Genomic DNA, 13462 nt, shown 5'->3' with positions numbered 1-13462 from the left:
AGGAAACATAAATTGAGTCAAGCTAAGTTTTGGCCTTTCATTAATTATGAACTTAATTCGTCACTTTTTGTTAGCCAATTTTATAATATCACACACATGATTGATGATCCATCGCAAAAAGAAAAAAATGTTCATAACAATATGATCATTGGTCACCAATTTGAATTTGGGCTAATTAGTTCTTCTTTATCCTTATTTTATTCTATATTAAATCTAATTTTACCACACAAAAAAATATATATATACTACAAAGAAAGTAAAAAAAATATATACTACAAAGAAAGTAAAATATATATATATATTTTATGTTAAGGAGATAGTTAAAAACAAAAAAAAAAACCCTGCAAATTATTCAGTTAATAAGGAATTAACTAAACTCACTAGCTAGGAATCTAGAATATGCATATGTATCAAGAATCGTCAGCAACATTATGGTATTCTTGCGAAGAAAGTATCCAACTCTTGAACGTTGAAAGATAAACTCCTTTGCCCGGAAGATTTTTCTCGGCGTTTCTCGATCTTTCCCCGGTAGATACCTGGTCGAGGTGCCGGAGGACACTCGAGTTGCGGCGGAATTCTATGTTCTTTCCCCTTTGGAGTGGTGCATCCATCTTCTTCTTCTTCTTTGTTGTCTTCTTTATCTTCTTCTTTTCTTTCTTCTTTCTCTGGCTTTGATGAACTCACCGGAGCTTTCACGGGGATCGTCACTTTAAGAGACTTTTCAGGAAACTCCATGACTTTGAAAATCCAACAAGAGAGAGACAGTACTATACGAAGAAATAAGAAATAGGGTTGTTTTTTTTTTTGGTGAAAATAAGAAATAGGGTTGTTTTTTTTTTTGGTGAAAATAAGAAATAGGGTTGTTTTTTTTTTTGGTGAAAATAAGAAATAGGGTTGTTGAATATTCAACTGAATATATAAGAAAAAAGAAAAAGAAAAAAAAATTATCTTTAAAGAGGTAAAAAAAGGAAGAAACTTTTAAGCGGGAGGAGAAAGAAAGAGAGGAAAAAAAAAGAGTACAATTTCCTTTTTCTTTTCGGAAAAGGAGAAAGAAAGAGAGAATTTATATGTTTTAGGGCTGTTTTCTCTCTATATTCTTCTTCTCTCTATTTGAAGCTTAGAGAAGAAAATTCCAAAAAGGAGAAGGCGAAGATGAAAGTTTTTTTTTTATAATGTTAACTATACTAGTATAAATTAGTTTAAATACTTATGTTTTATCACTCGCCTACAACTTTGTTTAATGATGATAAGTCGATAAGATAAGTGCTAAACTTATTTAATTATTATCTCCTTTAAAACAAAAACAGACAAAATTATTTATAAATATTAACGATTTTCTAAAGTATATATATCGTAATTTATTCTCATGTTCATTATTTATTCCTAATTTTTTTAATATTATAATTGTTGTCCAGAGTCCACCTTAGTAATTATATAAATCATTTACCGTACTCGTCCTTAAAACTTAACTTTTTAATTATGTTTGTGGCTCTGTTTTTACATTATAGATACAAAGGTTTTTTTAAAAGCTCACAACAAGAAGAGTTTTACAGAGAGTAGGACCAGTATGGTATAGCTTTTTGAGAGTGTGTGAATAGACAATAATAATGTCGTGAAATAAGAACCAAGTGATCTGTGATGAGAGTCCTTTTCTTTTCACATTCTGGAGTAACCAACACCGTACTGAGACATGAAGTCATCATTGAACTTTTTGAAACTGTCCATAATCTCTGGCATTTCTTCTTCTGCTGGCAGGATTGTTGTCCTCAGATGAAAGACCCTGCAACAAAAACCAAAACATAATGAGCTCACAAAGAGGTTTGTAAGAACATGGAAATGTTGTTTTTTAGTCACAACAGGAGGTTTTTTCACCCTTCTTTTTGTCCAAATCCAGAGCCTGGAACTGTGGAGATTCCTGTGGCTTCTAAGAGCTTAAGGCAGTAGAAAACGTCTGGGACTTTTCCTGCTTGTTTGGCTGCTTGGATTGCTTTCGGCGGCAACTTTATTTGAGGAAACGAATACATAGCACCTTCTGTGAAATTACAGACGACGTTTTTGCAGCTGTTGAATCCATCAGTCATCATCCTTGCTCTTCTTCTAAGTGATTCTAGTATTCCCTTGCTGTTAATAACGTTCCAAATGAAGTTATGAAATCTTGATCCTTCATCAAAGCGGTGATTTTATAGAGAGATGAGCAGAACATATAAACTAACTATATCTACCTTTCACGAACGAATTGGGCATAAGAAATGTCTCCAGGCTTTGGTGGGCTAACCATTAAACCCATCTGCACAAGACAAAATTCATCGAGCTCAGCGAGGAAATCATTCGGTAACCAGCAGTTGCTAAAAATCATAAGAAGGGCTAGCTTACAAATATCTGAGCAGAGACGTTGGGACTGAGAGCTATAGAGGCAACCTTGTATATCTCCTCAACAGTCTGCATTACCAGACATTTAAAAAACTCTTGCTAATTACCAAAATCATGGGTTATAAAAAAGGAAGGTCAGGTACAAACCCTGGGAGGGATATTTGTCATCTCAAAGTAACCACCTCTTTGCCCACATTCACCCCAGTATCCTTTAGAAACGGTGTGGAAAGATATGAGCTGGACTTCCTTGCTGATCGGTGCTCCCATATCCATCAAAACCTTTACAACATTCATGACAAAAATGAAGGATCAATCATCAAAGACGAAGTTACAGAGATAGGCTAGTCGAATCGGAATTAAGGAGTTAAAAGATACCAATGAAAGACGAAGTTAGTACCTTCTTGGAACTGATAAAGGGACGCTCATCTTGGTATATGTTCTGCTGATACACTTCGTCTCCAAGAAGAACCAATCTCTCATTACAACAGAACCTCAATATCTCTCTTAAGTTAGCTTCGCTAAGACACTGGCCAGTTGGGTTTCCGGGGTTAATGATCACCATTGCCCTTACCTGCATTACCCATACGAGCATATATTAGAGCGGTGACGGTAAGAAGTAAGATTTCATTACAAAAATTCCTCAACAACAGATTCGAGAAGAGGAGTGGAAGAATACTAACTGTTATTCCTTGAGAACGAGCCTGAGCAACAGATTGGCGAAGGTTGTTAACATCAAGTCCCCAGTTTTCAGACTCTTCAAGATAGTAAGGAACAAGAGTACCACCTAATAGAGATATAGTAGCCGAGTAGAGTGGATACTGTGGAACTGGAACCAGAATCTGCCAACCAAGAAAACTTGTGACCCAGATGCTTATATACCAAGCCTAAAACTATACCATTTGCCTTCTCACTAGACTAAACCTTTACTAGGGAAAACCAAACGAAATGGCTCAACATCAGTGTACAAAAACTTTAGATAAAGGAACAAGCGAGTTAAGGTTCATTACTCCGTCTTTCTGACCACGTATGACACAATTCAATATTTGCATCACACCTTTGCTAGCTCCATCAGTTAGAAATATAAGTTCTGGGTCGCTGTAATTTGAAGATAAGAACCAAAAGGCATCAGAGTAGTTTTTCTTACAACAATTGTATTCCATTGCATAAATAATCAACATGATGCTATCTATCACCTTGGATATCCATCACGCCGTTGAATGAACTGAGCAACTTCCTTCCGAACTCCCGGAAGACCTCTTGAGTCACTGTAAGCACCTGATTAAAGGTAAAGCAAAACTCGCTTTTTATTTGTACAACCTAAGCTAGTATAAAACCATGATCCGAGTTGTCTAAGAAAGACATACCAAGACCACCAGAAGTCAAGGAAAGATAATGCTTAGCTCTTGCAATAGCATCTGCTGGGAATATCATCCCAACGTTTGGGTCGTCTAGCAGAAATGGTGCTTGGCATAGAGCAACCACCTGCATTGGTTTTCCAAATCTTTAGGCTTAATCTATAGATCGAACAAGATATAACGTCAAAAAACATGAGAATTGCATATATACCTGACGAGGAAATGTCAGAGGCTTCTGTCCTAAAGCATGAGGATTTCCAACATTTGTGAAAATAATCTGTAAAATGTGACAATCAAACAAGTTAAGCAACCAGATACACTGCCCACATCTCAGGTTTAATAACAACAAATGAAGCTCAACACATTACAAAGTTGTTACCTTTTTGCCTTCTTTCTGAAGCTCAGAAGCACGGAGATAGAGTTCACCTCTAACTGCATACTGACAATTCTTCACGTTTTCATTCAGGGAATCGTAGTCTAATGCCTTGAGAGACATCTCCAGGATTTACTTTCTCTCTACAAACAATATAAGCAGGTGTATAATACTTTGACGAAGTCATCACGAGAAGAGCCATAATCGAGTTTGTAAATCAAACAGTGAAGTAGAGCTAAAGAGGTATCAATGGACTTAAGCGTATCAGTAGACTCTACTAGAGATTTCACATAACACAACGAGAGTTGACTTGTTGACTCGATCATAAAAGAGGACTTTTCTCCAATCTATAACTACAGAACTCTACAATCAACTTATTCCAATACATTAACAATGAAGAAACCGCCAATAAATCATCACCAACACACTAGATTCGTAGAGAGTGAACCCCACAGAACAACCTCAAACTAAATCAAAGAAAAGGCGACGCCTTTTGAAATGGGTTTTCGGTATCGAGACAAAACTACACGAAATTTGATCAACTGTGGGAATTTGGAAATCTCGATCAGCAACGACTCACCTTCGGATTAGTTTCGTAACCCCCAAAGGTGTCACTAGAGAGCACAGCAAGAAAGACTTGTGGGCACTTATTGCATTAGTCTTTTTATATGATATAAAGAATTTGGCAAGATTACGATTGTGTGTCTGACGTGAATTTGGACACTCGTCTGATCGGATCATGTGGCATAAGGAGAACATAAAAAGACGAAGCAGCTGAGCCACTGGAATATGCAAATAAGAGATTTTATCAATATCCAAAAGTCATTTTTGTACCTTTTTGCTAAAAAAAAAACGATTTTTAAAGAAGTAGAGACAAATTGTATGGACTATGGACTCTGTTTTTATTTTTATTTTGCATACATACAGTTTCTGAATATTTTTGCAACTCAACCTATAGAAAGTAGTAACGTCGCACGTCCCTTGCGTTTTCGATTCACAATGTTCTTCTCCAGACACAGACGCTTTTGTTTCTTTCTCATTGTCCTCAAGACAACGAGCGTCTCCATCCGAATCTTTGATGGGGACTAAATCAGTAACATGGAATCATGAATGCGCAAGAGGCTTACGAACATAATCATAAATCACAAACACAAATACAAATACAAATAACAAACTTTTGTTCTCCAGACTCTGTACACTTTACCAGCCCTCCATAGAAAAGCCCCACAAAGCATTGTGTTGTGTGTCCCATTCTGTAAAAAAACACTCAGTTTTCAACAATACACAATACAAAACAAAAAAGAATCAGCAAGGTGTGTGCTTTTTCTCTATTCCGTGTATGATTTGTCAGACTCTCCGCATTGTTGTAACTACTTCATCTTGCGTGAGATCTCTATGTAATTCAAAAGTTTCTTTAGAGCCTTCCCACTGTCAATAGCTTCCTTTGCTCTCTCCATTGCTACAGCTACATCTTCTGCACCTTCACTTCCCAACAAATGATCCACAATCCCCGCATTTAGGACAATTCTATCATAAGCCGCACCTTTCTCACCACGAAGCGCTGCCAAACCCAGCTCTATGTTCTTTGACACCTGCTCATTCAACAAAAGTATTACTAGAGTTTTCCCCTTTGTTTCCAACCATTGCCTCCAACAGTGTGAAATGAACGTGTTTTTAGAGGTTTTACCGAACGATCAGTTCGTGGAGTCTCGGTTGGTTCAAACCCATAGTCTCTGGCATCCACCTCAAGATTGAAACTCTGACGCGACACTCCTACGATTCCAGAAGTTACTATAGCCATAAGTTTTAGGAGCTGAAACTATATCGATGTACAACAAGAAAGAAACTAGCACCACGGCAGTTTCATATCTATTCGAATAAGGACCAATCTAAACAAACGACAGCTCTAGTGTTATATTGGAAAGCAATTTAGAAAGGCCAATCCACCAAAACACTTCGATCACCAAGGCAAATAGTAGATCAAAACTGCATGCCAACCAAATATGAAGTTAGCTGGTAGTTTATTCGCCTATGGACTCTTACCACCTACAAGCCGGTAACCAGAAAACAAATTGCGCCTAGGTTCATATAATAATATTCAAGCAATAGAGTCTAGTTTGGAACTATGAAAGTTAATATAGCTATCCTTACCGTCAGCTTCTAGAGCTGTGTCCGAACTCGATGAACGAAACCCAGAACAGTAATTAACTGGGAACCCTTTTGATGCACTTGCTGCTCGCACACGTGTTGTCATTGAGAGAGCCCCTTCCTCGCCCTGCATTACCAATAGAAATCTTATAAATTCCCTTATAAGTTTTCTGTTAAAAGTTCAAAACTTCAAATGGAAACTAGAAGGACGAGTTCTTCACAGATTTCAGGTTCTAATACTAAGTTCCAAGTGCGTAACAGCTGCTAAGGCATTAGTATATATTTGTGGCAAAAGACAGAGTCAACCTTAACAACCAAACCAGCATGGACACCTCTTCGTCTCATAAGCATTAAGAGAGGTTCTTCGTAGCCTTCGTGGTAAAACCCAGCCACAATTGATTCCTTTCCTGTCGCCTGCAGTGAGAAACAGTCCATGAAATACCTGTATGCAGACACCTGCTCTCAATCCCTCAATGCTTTATTTCTCCTAAAACTTGTCTTAGTCATCATGAGCTATTAAACGTCTCCAGCAATTCAAATCTAAACGCATTGAGCATAAAATGCGGTGACCTGTGATAGATCACATACCCTCACAAATTGTTGAACTTTTTCCGTTGTTGCCAGAGGAGGGCGTTTCTTTATATGCTCCCTCATTTCGATTAGCGAATATCTGCAAATATCAAAGAAAATTATCAACACGCGCAGGTATTTTCTTTACCACCAAACTGTTTATGGAAGGAGGAAAAGGTTGTACGCATTAGCATAGCCCAAGATCTAAGAAAAAACAAGGAATGGCTCAAACAGATGGTTCTGAGATTTCATACAAAGACGGCCGAGCTTCCCGTAGACTGAGATATGCAAATCCAGCCTTCTCGTCCTGGAAGAATCAAACAGGATATTATAGAGCGCATAAATCATAAATATAGGCTTGCAGGAGACGTAAAGAGAAAACCTGTAGGACATTAGTTTAAATAATGGTAGGCACCTCGATGAGTTCTTTTGCCTGCTGAACAGACAAGCTTGTATTTGCTCCCATAAACTTCAGCATTTGTTCCTCAGTTATACCCGCCTGAAGAATGTAACAAGAGTTAGACAGTTAATGAAAAGAAATCTAAAATATTTCCTTATCATCATCTGTAATGCTGATAAAAATAAATGATCATTTTTGTTATTCATACTTTTGGAGGCATCCATTCCACGCCATGGAGCAGTGAAGATTCACCATAGCAGGATCTAACTGTAGCCACAAATAGAGTGTTTCGAAAGAATCGAGTATTCCCATCATAAGGCTCGCCATAATGGGTTAACGATTTGACATCAGCAACTGGAGGAGCCCCTGAAATTAGTTGAAGATACTTAACTCAAGTCAGAACTTAGTATCCTTGTCGAATTATCATTCAATCCACTGAATCCACTGTATTCTAAAAGAGATTTTTTACCATGTTCGTCATCGAATGCAAGACAGTAAGCTTTAAGCTCTCGATCTGTTTCTCTGTTCATGCGTTGGCCAATCAAAAACGCCGAAAGCAATGACTCACTTACTCCCGAGTTTAAGCTACCATCCCTTTCAAGCGGAAGTACGTCCCTTAAAACACCCTTAACCTCTTCATAACCAAGGTGACCTCCAGCCAAAATCTCTCTTAGCGCACCAACCAATCTCATCTCACGAGTTTCATTACCAACAAAAGTTGGTCCAACCGAATTTCCCGTACCCAAAAGAGAGCCTTCAGGATCAGCAATGAAGAGCACATCAGGAGGTAGTGCCCTAACCAGGAGTGGCCAAAACACATCCATTGCCCGCTTTTCCCCTTCGCTCCATTGAGTTTCCTCCGGAAATGCATTTGCACGGATTGTCATACCAGCAAAAAATGCCCCAAGTTGCGCCTTTGAAACAGGTTCTTCATCTTTTAGCTCCCCTCTAGCTGCATCCCAGTGAGACGAGTAATGAGGCCCAAGAAGGCAAGAACTCTATCGAGCCAATCAATGAACAAAGTTGCTAAAAAAAGAACCAAAAACCTTATGCAAATCATAATCCCAAATTCTTACAAAGCCGCACAACTGTAACACCAAAATCAAACAAGCTGAAGATGTAAAGCTTGAAACTTTCAAATGCTTAGGCTTTCGAGCTAAACAGAGGCAATTTAAAGATCTATCAAAATCAGTTCTTTCGTCCACTACCACCCAAACATGAATCTACCTGATCTTAATGAAAATGCTTACCTGATCTTAATATAGTATCAAACACCTTAAAAGCTTGTTCTTCACTTAGGGGTCTAGTCTGAGTCGGCCCTGTACAAACCCTAGCTTGAGCATCAAGAACTGTAGGGTTTGGCTTTGGAATCGCTGATCTCCGATAAGTGGAAGATAACGCCGGATTCTTAATATCAGATTCTTTCAGTCCCAACTGCTCCATCATTGCGGAATCCAACACCGCCTTTATACTCAACCCACCATTGACCTTCCGCCACCTTGTACGGCCACCGTAATCGGTAAAAGGAAACCGGAGACATGAAGAACTCAGTCCGTTGAAGTTTAGAGACCNTGCACGGATTGTCATACCAGCAAAAAATGCCCCAAGTTGCGCCTTTGAAACAGGTTCTTCATCTTTTAGCTCCCCTCTAGCTGCATCCCAGTGAGACGAGTAATGAGGCCCAAGAAGGCAAGAACTCTATCGAGCCAATCAATGAACAAAGTTGCTAAAAAAAGAACCAAAAACCTTATGCAAATCATAATCCCAAATTCTTACAAAGCCGCACAACTGTAACACCAAAATCAAACAAGCTGAAGATGTAAAGCTTGAAACTTTCAAATGCTTAGGCTTTCGAGCTAAACAGAGGCAATTTAAAGATCTATCAAAATCAGTTCTTTCGTCCACTACCACCCAAACATGAATCTACCTGATCTTAATGAAAATGCTTACCTGATCTTAATATAGTATCAAACACCTTAAAAGCTTGTTCTTCACTTAGGGGTCTAGTCTGAGTCGGCCCTGTACAAACCCTAGCTTGAGCATCAAGAACTGTAGGGTTTGGCTTTGGAATCGCTGATCTCCGATAAGTGGAAGATAACGCCGGATTCTTAATATCAGATTCTTTCAGTCCCAACTGCTCCATCATTGCGGAATCCAACACCGCCTTTATACTCAACCCACCATTGACCTTCCGCCACCTTGTACGGCCACCGTAATCGGTAAAAGGAAACCGGAGACATGAAGAACTCAGTCCGTTGAAGTTTAGAGACCTGTTGTTGATCTGTGAAGAAGAGATCGACGATAGAGAGAAGGAAGATTCTGGATTTAGAAAAGCTTTCATCGCCTGAATCCGCTTCTACTGTTATCTCCGTTTGTAGAATTCGAGTTCTCAGTTGACGATGACGATGACGATGATGATATAATTGTAATATAAATTTTAAATAAGGACCACTTTGTAATAAAATAAAATTATAGGCTTATATGGGCTCAATATTCTTATATGTGTGCAGAAGCCTTTTATGATTTATTTGGGCCTATAAGAAAATGTAGCCTTTACTCATGAACGGATACAAAGTACTTATTGTTGGAAAGCTGATCGATCAGCGCCTGGACTTGTTAGCTCATTTGGTTTGAGGGCATAGCTCCTTCACCTCATAAGTTCAAGTCCAGGCAGAGGAGAGGATGAGAAGAAGAAGATGAGATAACAAGGAACAAAAACATATATACATATATATATATATATAGTTTCGCCGCATATGAGGTATTTCTAAATACCTCTTTTTTTTTTTTCTTTTTCCCTAGGTCTTGTCAAGTTTTAGATTGACTAAAAATCTTCTAAATCTGATAGTAAATATAAAAGAAATTACGACATCAAACTTGTACAAGGATTACAAAAAAAAAAAAACGAGCCACATTTTTTGGTTTGTGATATTTTTATGTGCAAGTGTTTAAACCATAAATGAATTAAGGTAAAAAAAATTATATATAGAAAATGAATTGTCAACTACTAATGTAATGGTCTATTGGAGTTGCCTATAATGTATCTAATTTGAATTTATAATCTCTATTTTTGTCAATCTTTTAGACTAACGTTTTCTGCTTTGCTTTTTTTTTGTTTAACTGTTTATTTATATCTGTTGTTGATTAGTTTATATGCTTCAATAATTATAACTTATTTGATAGATTTTGTAATCTAATATTCATTTAAGATATTTCAATAATATTTGATATTTAGAAACAATTTGGTATAGTTAGTTCTATTGATTTTCTAGAACCAAAATATCATCAAATTTTTAATCAAAAAAAAAAATATAATAACAGCAAGAAATCAATTTTTAAGTTCAGTTTGGACCACACCAGTGTATTTGGACTAGTCATGCTTGATGCTTTCGATGTAAGCGCATACAAATGTATTTGATTTATCAAAATAGAAGTTAGACAGTGTTTAATCTCTGCATGATGGATCCTAATATCCTATTACGGGGACTAGTTACGAACTATATCCATATTAATTTGGACATCAACCCATGAATGCTTCAAGATAAGTAGTTAGGGTCTATAAACAAATCCAAGATTTATCCAAAAAGAAAAAACTTCTCTCGTGGAACAGGTCGTCTTAAGTCACCTTGATATTTCACATCCATAGAGAAAGAAACTAAAAGGCCATAAAGAGAGAGGGAGGAGTTCAGAGTTCTACCTCTTTGGTTCTACATATTTATTTATCGATAAACATTAGGGTAAAAGCTAAAAACTAGAAAAGTCATGGAAATGTTTTCAGTTTTGTTTTTCTTTTAACTGCTATACTTTAAACCAAGATTGAAATAAGGCCGATGTAAAAAAAAAATTTCGATAAATTTTACATTTTATTCAGAAAAAAAAACTAGAAAAGTCATCTTAATTATAGTAAGGCGTTATAAGTGCTTATGATGATCTAGAGGTCAATGCTTTTAATGAGCTTTCATGTTGGCAAGTCTCTCGAGAAAGGCGTTAAAATCATCTTCACGACTAAGCATGCTGACACGGACATGCTTCTTGTCAGATCCACAACGTTCTCCTGCTCTGCACAATACCTTGTGTCTCCTCAATTCACTTGCCAGATCCGTCTCTTCCTTTGTCCCCAACCACGCAAACGCTGTAACCCATATTTAAAAAACACGACGACCGTTACGTTACGTCGTATTCATTTATATCCAACCGTTACAAAACATTACGTCGTTTAGTGAAATAAATAGTAGTAGTAGTAGTAATTTACCAGGGTAAGATTCGAGTGATTTTCCAAAGTAGTTGCAAAATGCTTCAGGGTACTTGGGAAGAGTGAAAGCATCGCTCTCTTTCACCACTTCACGTAGCTTCTCCCACCGATCCTTCATCATCTCACGACCATACTTGAAGAAATTCTCAGACTCGGACTCACTCTTACAAGTCTCCTTTAGAACATTGAGGATCTTAGCCGTTCGAACCTGTGACTCCTTAGACACACCGATCGAGTTCACTATTATATACCCAACCATCTTCTTAGCCACCTCCTTGTCTTTCACCAATGCCCACCTTCATTATATCATCCAACAAAAGTAAATAAATTAATCTTTTATACTATCTAGTTTTTTTTTTACTTGTAAGCATGTTTTAAATAAATATCTAACCCGATGCGGGACCCCGCGTGGCCTGTGATCTTGGAGAAAGTGAAGAGCATGATGTCATGGTCTTGACGGCGAGTGATGGGAGTGTAGTGGGGCCAGTAATAGGCAAAGTCATGGATTACCTTGGCTTCTTCGTCGTCTGGACGGTTCACCACAGTCTCTCTAATGGTTCCGTCAGGGTTATTGGGTGACGTTACTAGCTCGATGTACGGACCTTTTTTGTCGAAACTCCATGCGTCTCCTTCCCAATTGTACATACCGGAACGAACATATGTCGTCTCCTCCACATACGTCTATGTGCAAAAATATAAAAAGATTTTACATTCTCAAGAATGAATTATTAAAAAAAGAGAAGAATGGTTTTTGGTAAAAGAAAAAAATATTAATAGTGGGGACATTAGCATGTTACTGATGTCTTTGCACATGAATCTACAACACATGTATGAGTGTATATGTAAGAACTAAGAAGAGAAAGGGTTTTTGTAAAAAAAAACGTTAAACCAAAAAGAAAAAGAAAAAAAATTGGTGGATGTGTTGTGTTGTGTTCGAGAAACATGTCTGTCACCGTGTCTTTTAGATCTCCAATCTTGCTTTTTACAGACGACGCCCACTAAATCTTTACACTTTATTTTTTTTAAAGAGACTTACGATTTTAGATCAAACTATAATATTAACCATACNAGTCTATGTGCAAAAATATAAAAAAGATTGTATTTTCTCAAGAATGAACTATTAAAAAAGAGAAGAATGGTTTTTGGTAAAAGCAAAAAAAAAAAAAAAAAAAAATAGGGGGACATGAGCATGTTACTGATGTCTTTGCACATGAATCTACAACACATGTAGGAGGAGTATGTGTAAGAAAAGAAAGGGTTTTTGTACGTTAAACCAAAAAGAAAAAAGAAAAAAAAATTGGTGGATGTGTTGTGTTATGTTCGANGTGTTGTGTTGTGTTGTGTTCGAGAAACATGTCTGTCACCGTGTCTTTTAGATCTCCAATCTTGCTTTTTACAGACGACGCCCACTAAATCTTTACATTATATCAACTTTATTTTTTTAAAAGAGACTTACGATTTTAGATCAAACTATAATATTAACCATACAAAAAGGCCTAATGAAGCTTCTTTCAAAGATTCATGTAAGGCCAAAGAGGAAGATACTTCTTTAGCATTTTTTTTTTTTATAAATGGGTATTTCGTTTAAGTAACGTATGACATCCCATATAAGTGAGAAATACATCAATTGCTTCTATGTCGGGTTTACATTTTAGTTAGGCAGTTTTAGAAGATGAATCAAAAGCAACACCAAGAAAATAGTATTTTTTAAAAATCCGTTTATATTCTGTTTTTTTTTTATATATATAATTTAGTTTATAAATCCAAATGAAAGAAAACTTGAAAATTTAATTTAAGAACAAAAAAGAGAGCAAGGATAATATAGATCTGGACTTGATCCAAAATCCTACTCAAATTAAATTAATTAATCAGAGTTCTGATTTGTCTAACTAAAAAATCGGTTTATTAGTTAGTCAAGATCAAGCACTATATGTATTGTATATTATAAAACAAGATTCACTTGATATTTGTTTTGTTAGTTGCATAAAAAAAAA

General features: G+C 36.8%; 4 protein-coding genes across 7 annotated transcripts in view; all 4 read right to left on the bottom strand.

Annotated features, from left to right (window-relative positions):
- LOC109129639 (cyclin-dependent protein kinase inhibitor SMR2-like) lies at positions 348-818 on the bottom strand. Its single transcript, XM_019238145.1, has one exon. The coding sequence runs from the start codon at positions 733-735 to the stop codon at positions 430-432; it is 306 nt and encodes a 101-aa protein (XP_019093690.1). The 5' UTR covers positions 736-818; the 3' UTR covers positions 348-429.
- On the bottom strand, positions 1450-4869 carry LOC104750897 (glutamate--glyoxylate aminotransferase 2-like). Its single transcript, XM_010472754.2, has 13 exons — positions 4679-4869; positions 4105-4241; positions 3937-4002; positions 3735-3852; positions 3564-3645; positions 3378-3465; positions 3051-3209; positions 2768-2941; positions 2518-2649; positions 2374-2439; positions 2223-2287; positions 1873-2121; positions 1450-1780 (listed from the first exon to the last, which is right to left on the bottom strand). The coding sequence occupies exons 2-13, from the start codon at positions 4219-4221 to the stop codon at positions 1657-1659; spliced, it is 1440 nt and encodes a 479-aa protein (XP_010471056.1). The 5' UTR covers positions 4222-4241; positions 4679-4869; the 3' UTR covers positions 1450-1656.
- Positions 5206-9623, bottom strand: LOC104750896 (anthranilate phosphoribosyltransferase). 4 transcript variants are annotated; one of them, XM_010472752.2, is made up of 11 exons: positions 9167-9623; positions 8806-8868; positions 7686-8105; positions 7425-7582; positions 7232-7315; positions 7071-7123; positions 6835-6916; positions 6553-6660; positions 6250-6373; positions 5786-5871; positions 5206-5690 (listed from the first exon to the last, which is right to left on the bottom strand). In XM_010472752.2, exons 1-11 carry the CDS (start codon positions 9555-9557, stop codon positions 5469-5471), a joined length of 1791 nt encoding a protein of 596 aa, XP_010471054.1. In that variant the 5' UTR covers positions 9558-9623; the 3' UTR covers positions 5206-5468. The 4 variants fall into 4 exon arrangements, with proteins under 4 accessions (XP_010471054.1, XP_010471053.1, XP_010471055.1 ...); XM_010472751.2 differs by lacking the exon at positions 8806-8868 and adding an exon at positions 8467-8762 and having other exon boundaries at positions 7686-8168; positions 9463-9623; XM_010472753.2 differs by lacking the exon at positions 8806-8868 and having other exon boundaries at positions 7686-8168.
- The window catches only part of LOC104750895 (L-tryptophan--pyruvate aminotransferase 1-like), a 13378-nt gene continuing 10933 nt past the window's right edge, over positions 11018-13462 (bottom strand). The window contains exons 2-4 of the mRNA XM_010472750.2: positions 11860-12149; positions 11469-11764; positions 11018-11348 (exon numbers count right to left, since the gene is read on the bottom strand). Of these exons, the coding sequence (XP_010471052.2) occupies positions 11164-11348; positions 11469-11764; positions 11860-12149 (771 nt within the window). The 3' untranslated portion in view covers positions 11018-11163. The remainder of the gene's footprint in view (positions 11349-11468; positions 11765-11859; positions 12150-13462) is intronic.

This window comes from Camelina sativa, chromosome 16, assembly GCF_000633955.1.
Source record: "Camelina sativa cultivar DH55 chromosome 16, Cs, whole genome shotgun sequence".
NCBI classification, from domain to species: Eukaryota; Viridiplantae; Streptophyta; class Magnoliopsida; order Brassicales; family Brassicaceae; genus Camelina; species Camelina sativa.
This window is presented reverse-complemented; position numbering and strand designations above follow the sequence as displayed.

Coding starts and splice junctions, on each gene's coding strand:
- LOC109129639 (XM_019238145.1), bottom strand. CDS start 735: ATGGAGTTTCCTGAAAAGTCTCTTAAAGTGACGATCCCCGTGAAAGCT.
- LOC104750897 (XM_010472754.2), bottom strand. CDS start 4,221: ATGTCTCTCAAGGCATTAGACTACGATTCCCTGAATGAAAACGTGAAG. Junction 2,440..2,517: donor TGACAAATATCCCTCCCAGG/GTTTGTACCTGA, acceptor CTGGTAATGCAG/ACTGTTGAGGAGATATACAA. Junction 2,122..2,222: donor GCCCAATTCGTTCGTGAAAG/GTAGATATAGTT, acceptor CGTTATTAACAG/CAAGGGAATACTAGAATCAC.
- LOC104750896 (XM_010472752.2), bottom strand. CDS start 9,557: ATGAAAGCTTTTCTAAATCCAGAATCTTCCTTCTCTCTATCGTCGATC. Junction 8,869..9,166: donor TGATACTATATTAAGATCAG/GTAAGCATTTTC, acceptor ACTGGGATGCAG/CTAGAGGGGAGCTAAAAGAT. Junction 7,316..7,424: donor TGGAATGGATGCCTCCAAAA/GTATGAATAACA, acceptor TACATTCTTCAG/GCGGGTATAACTGAGGAACA.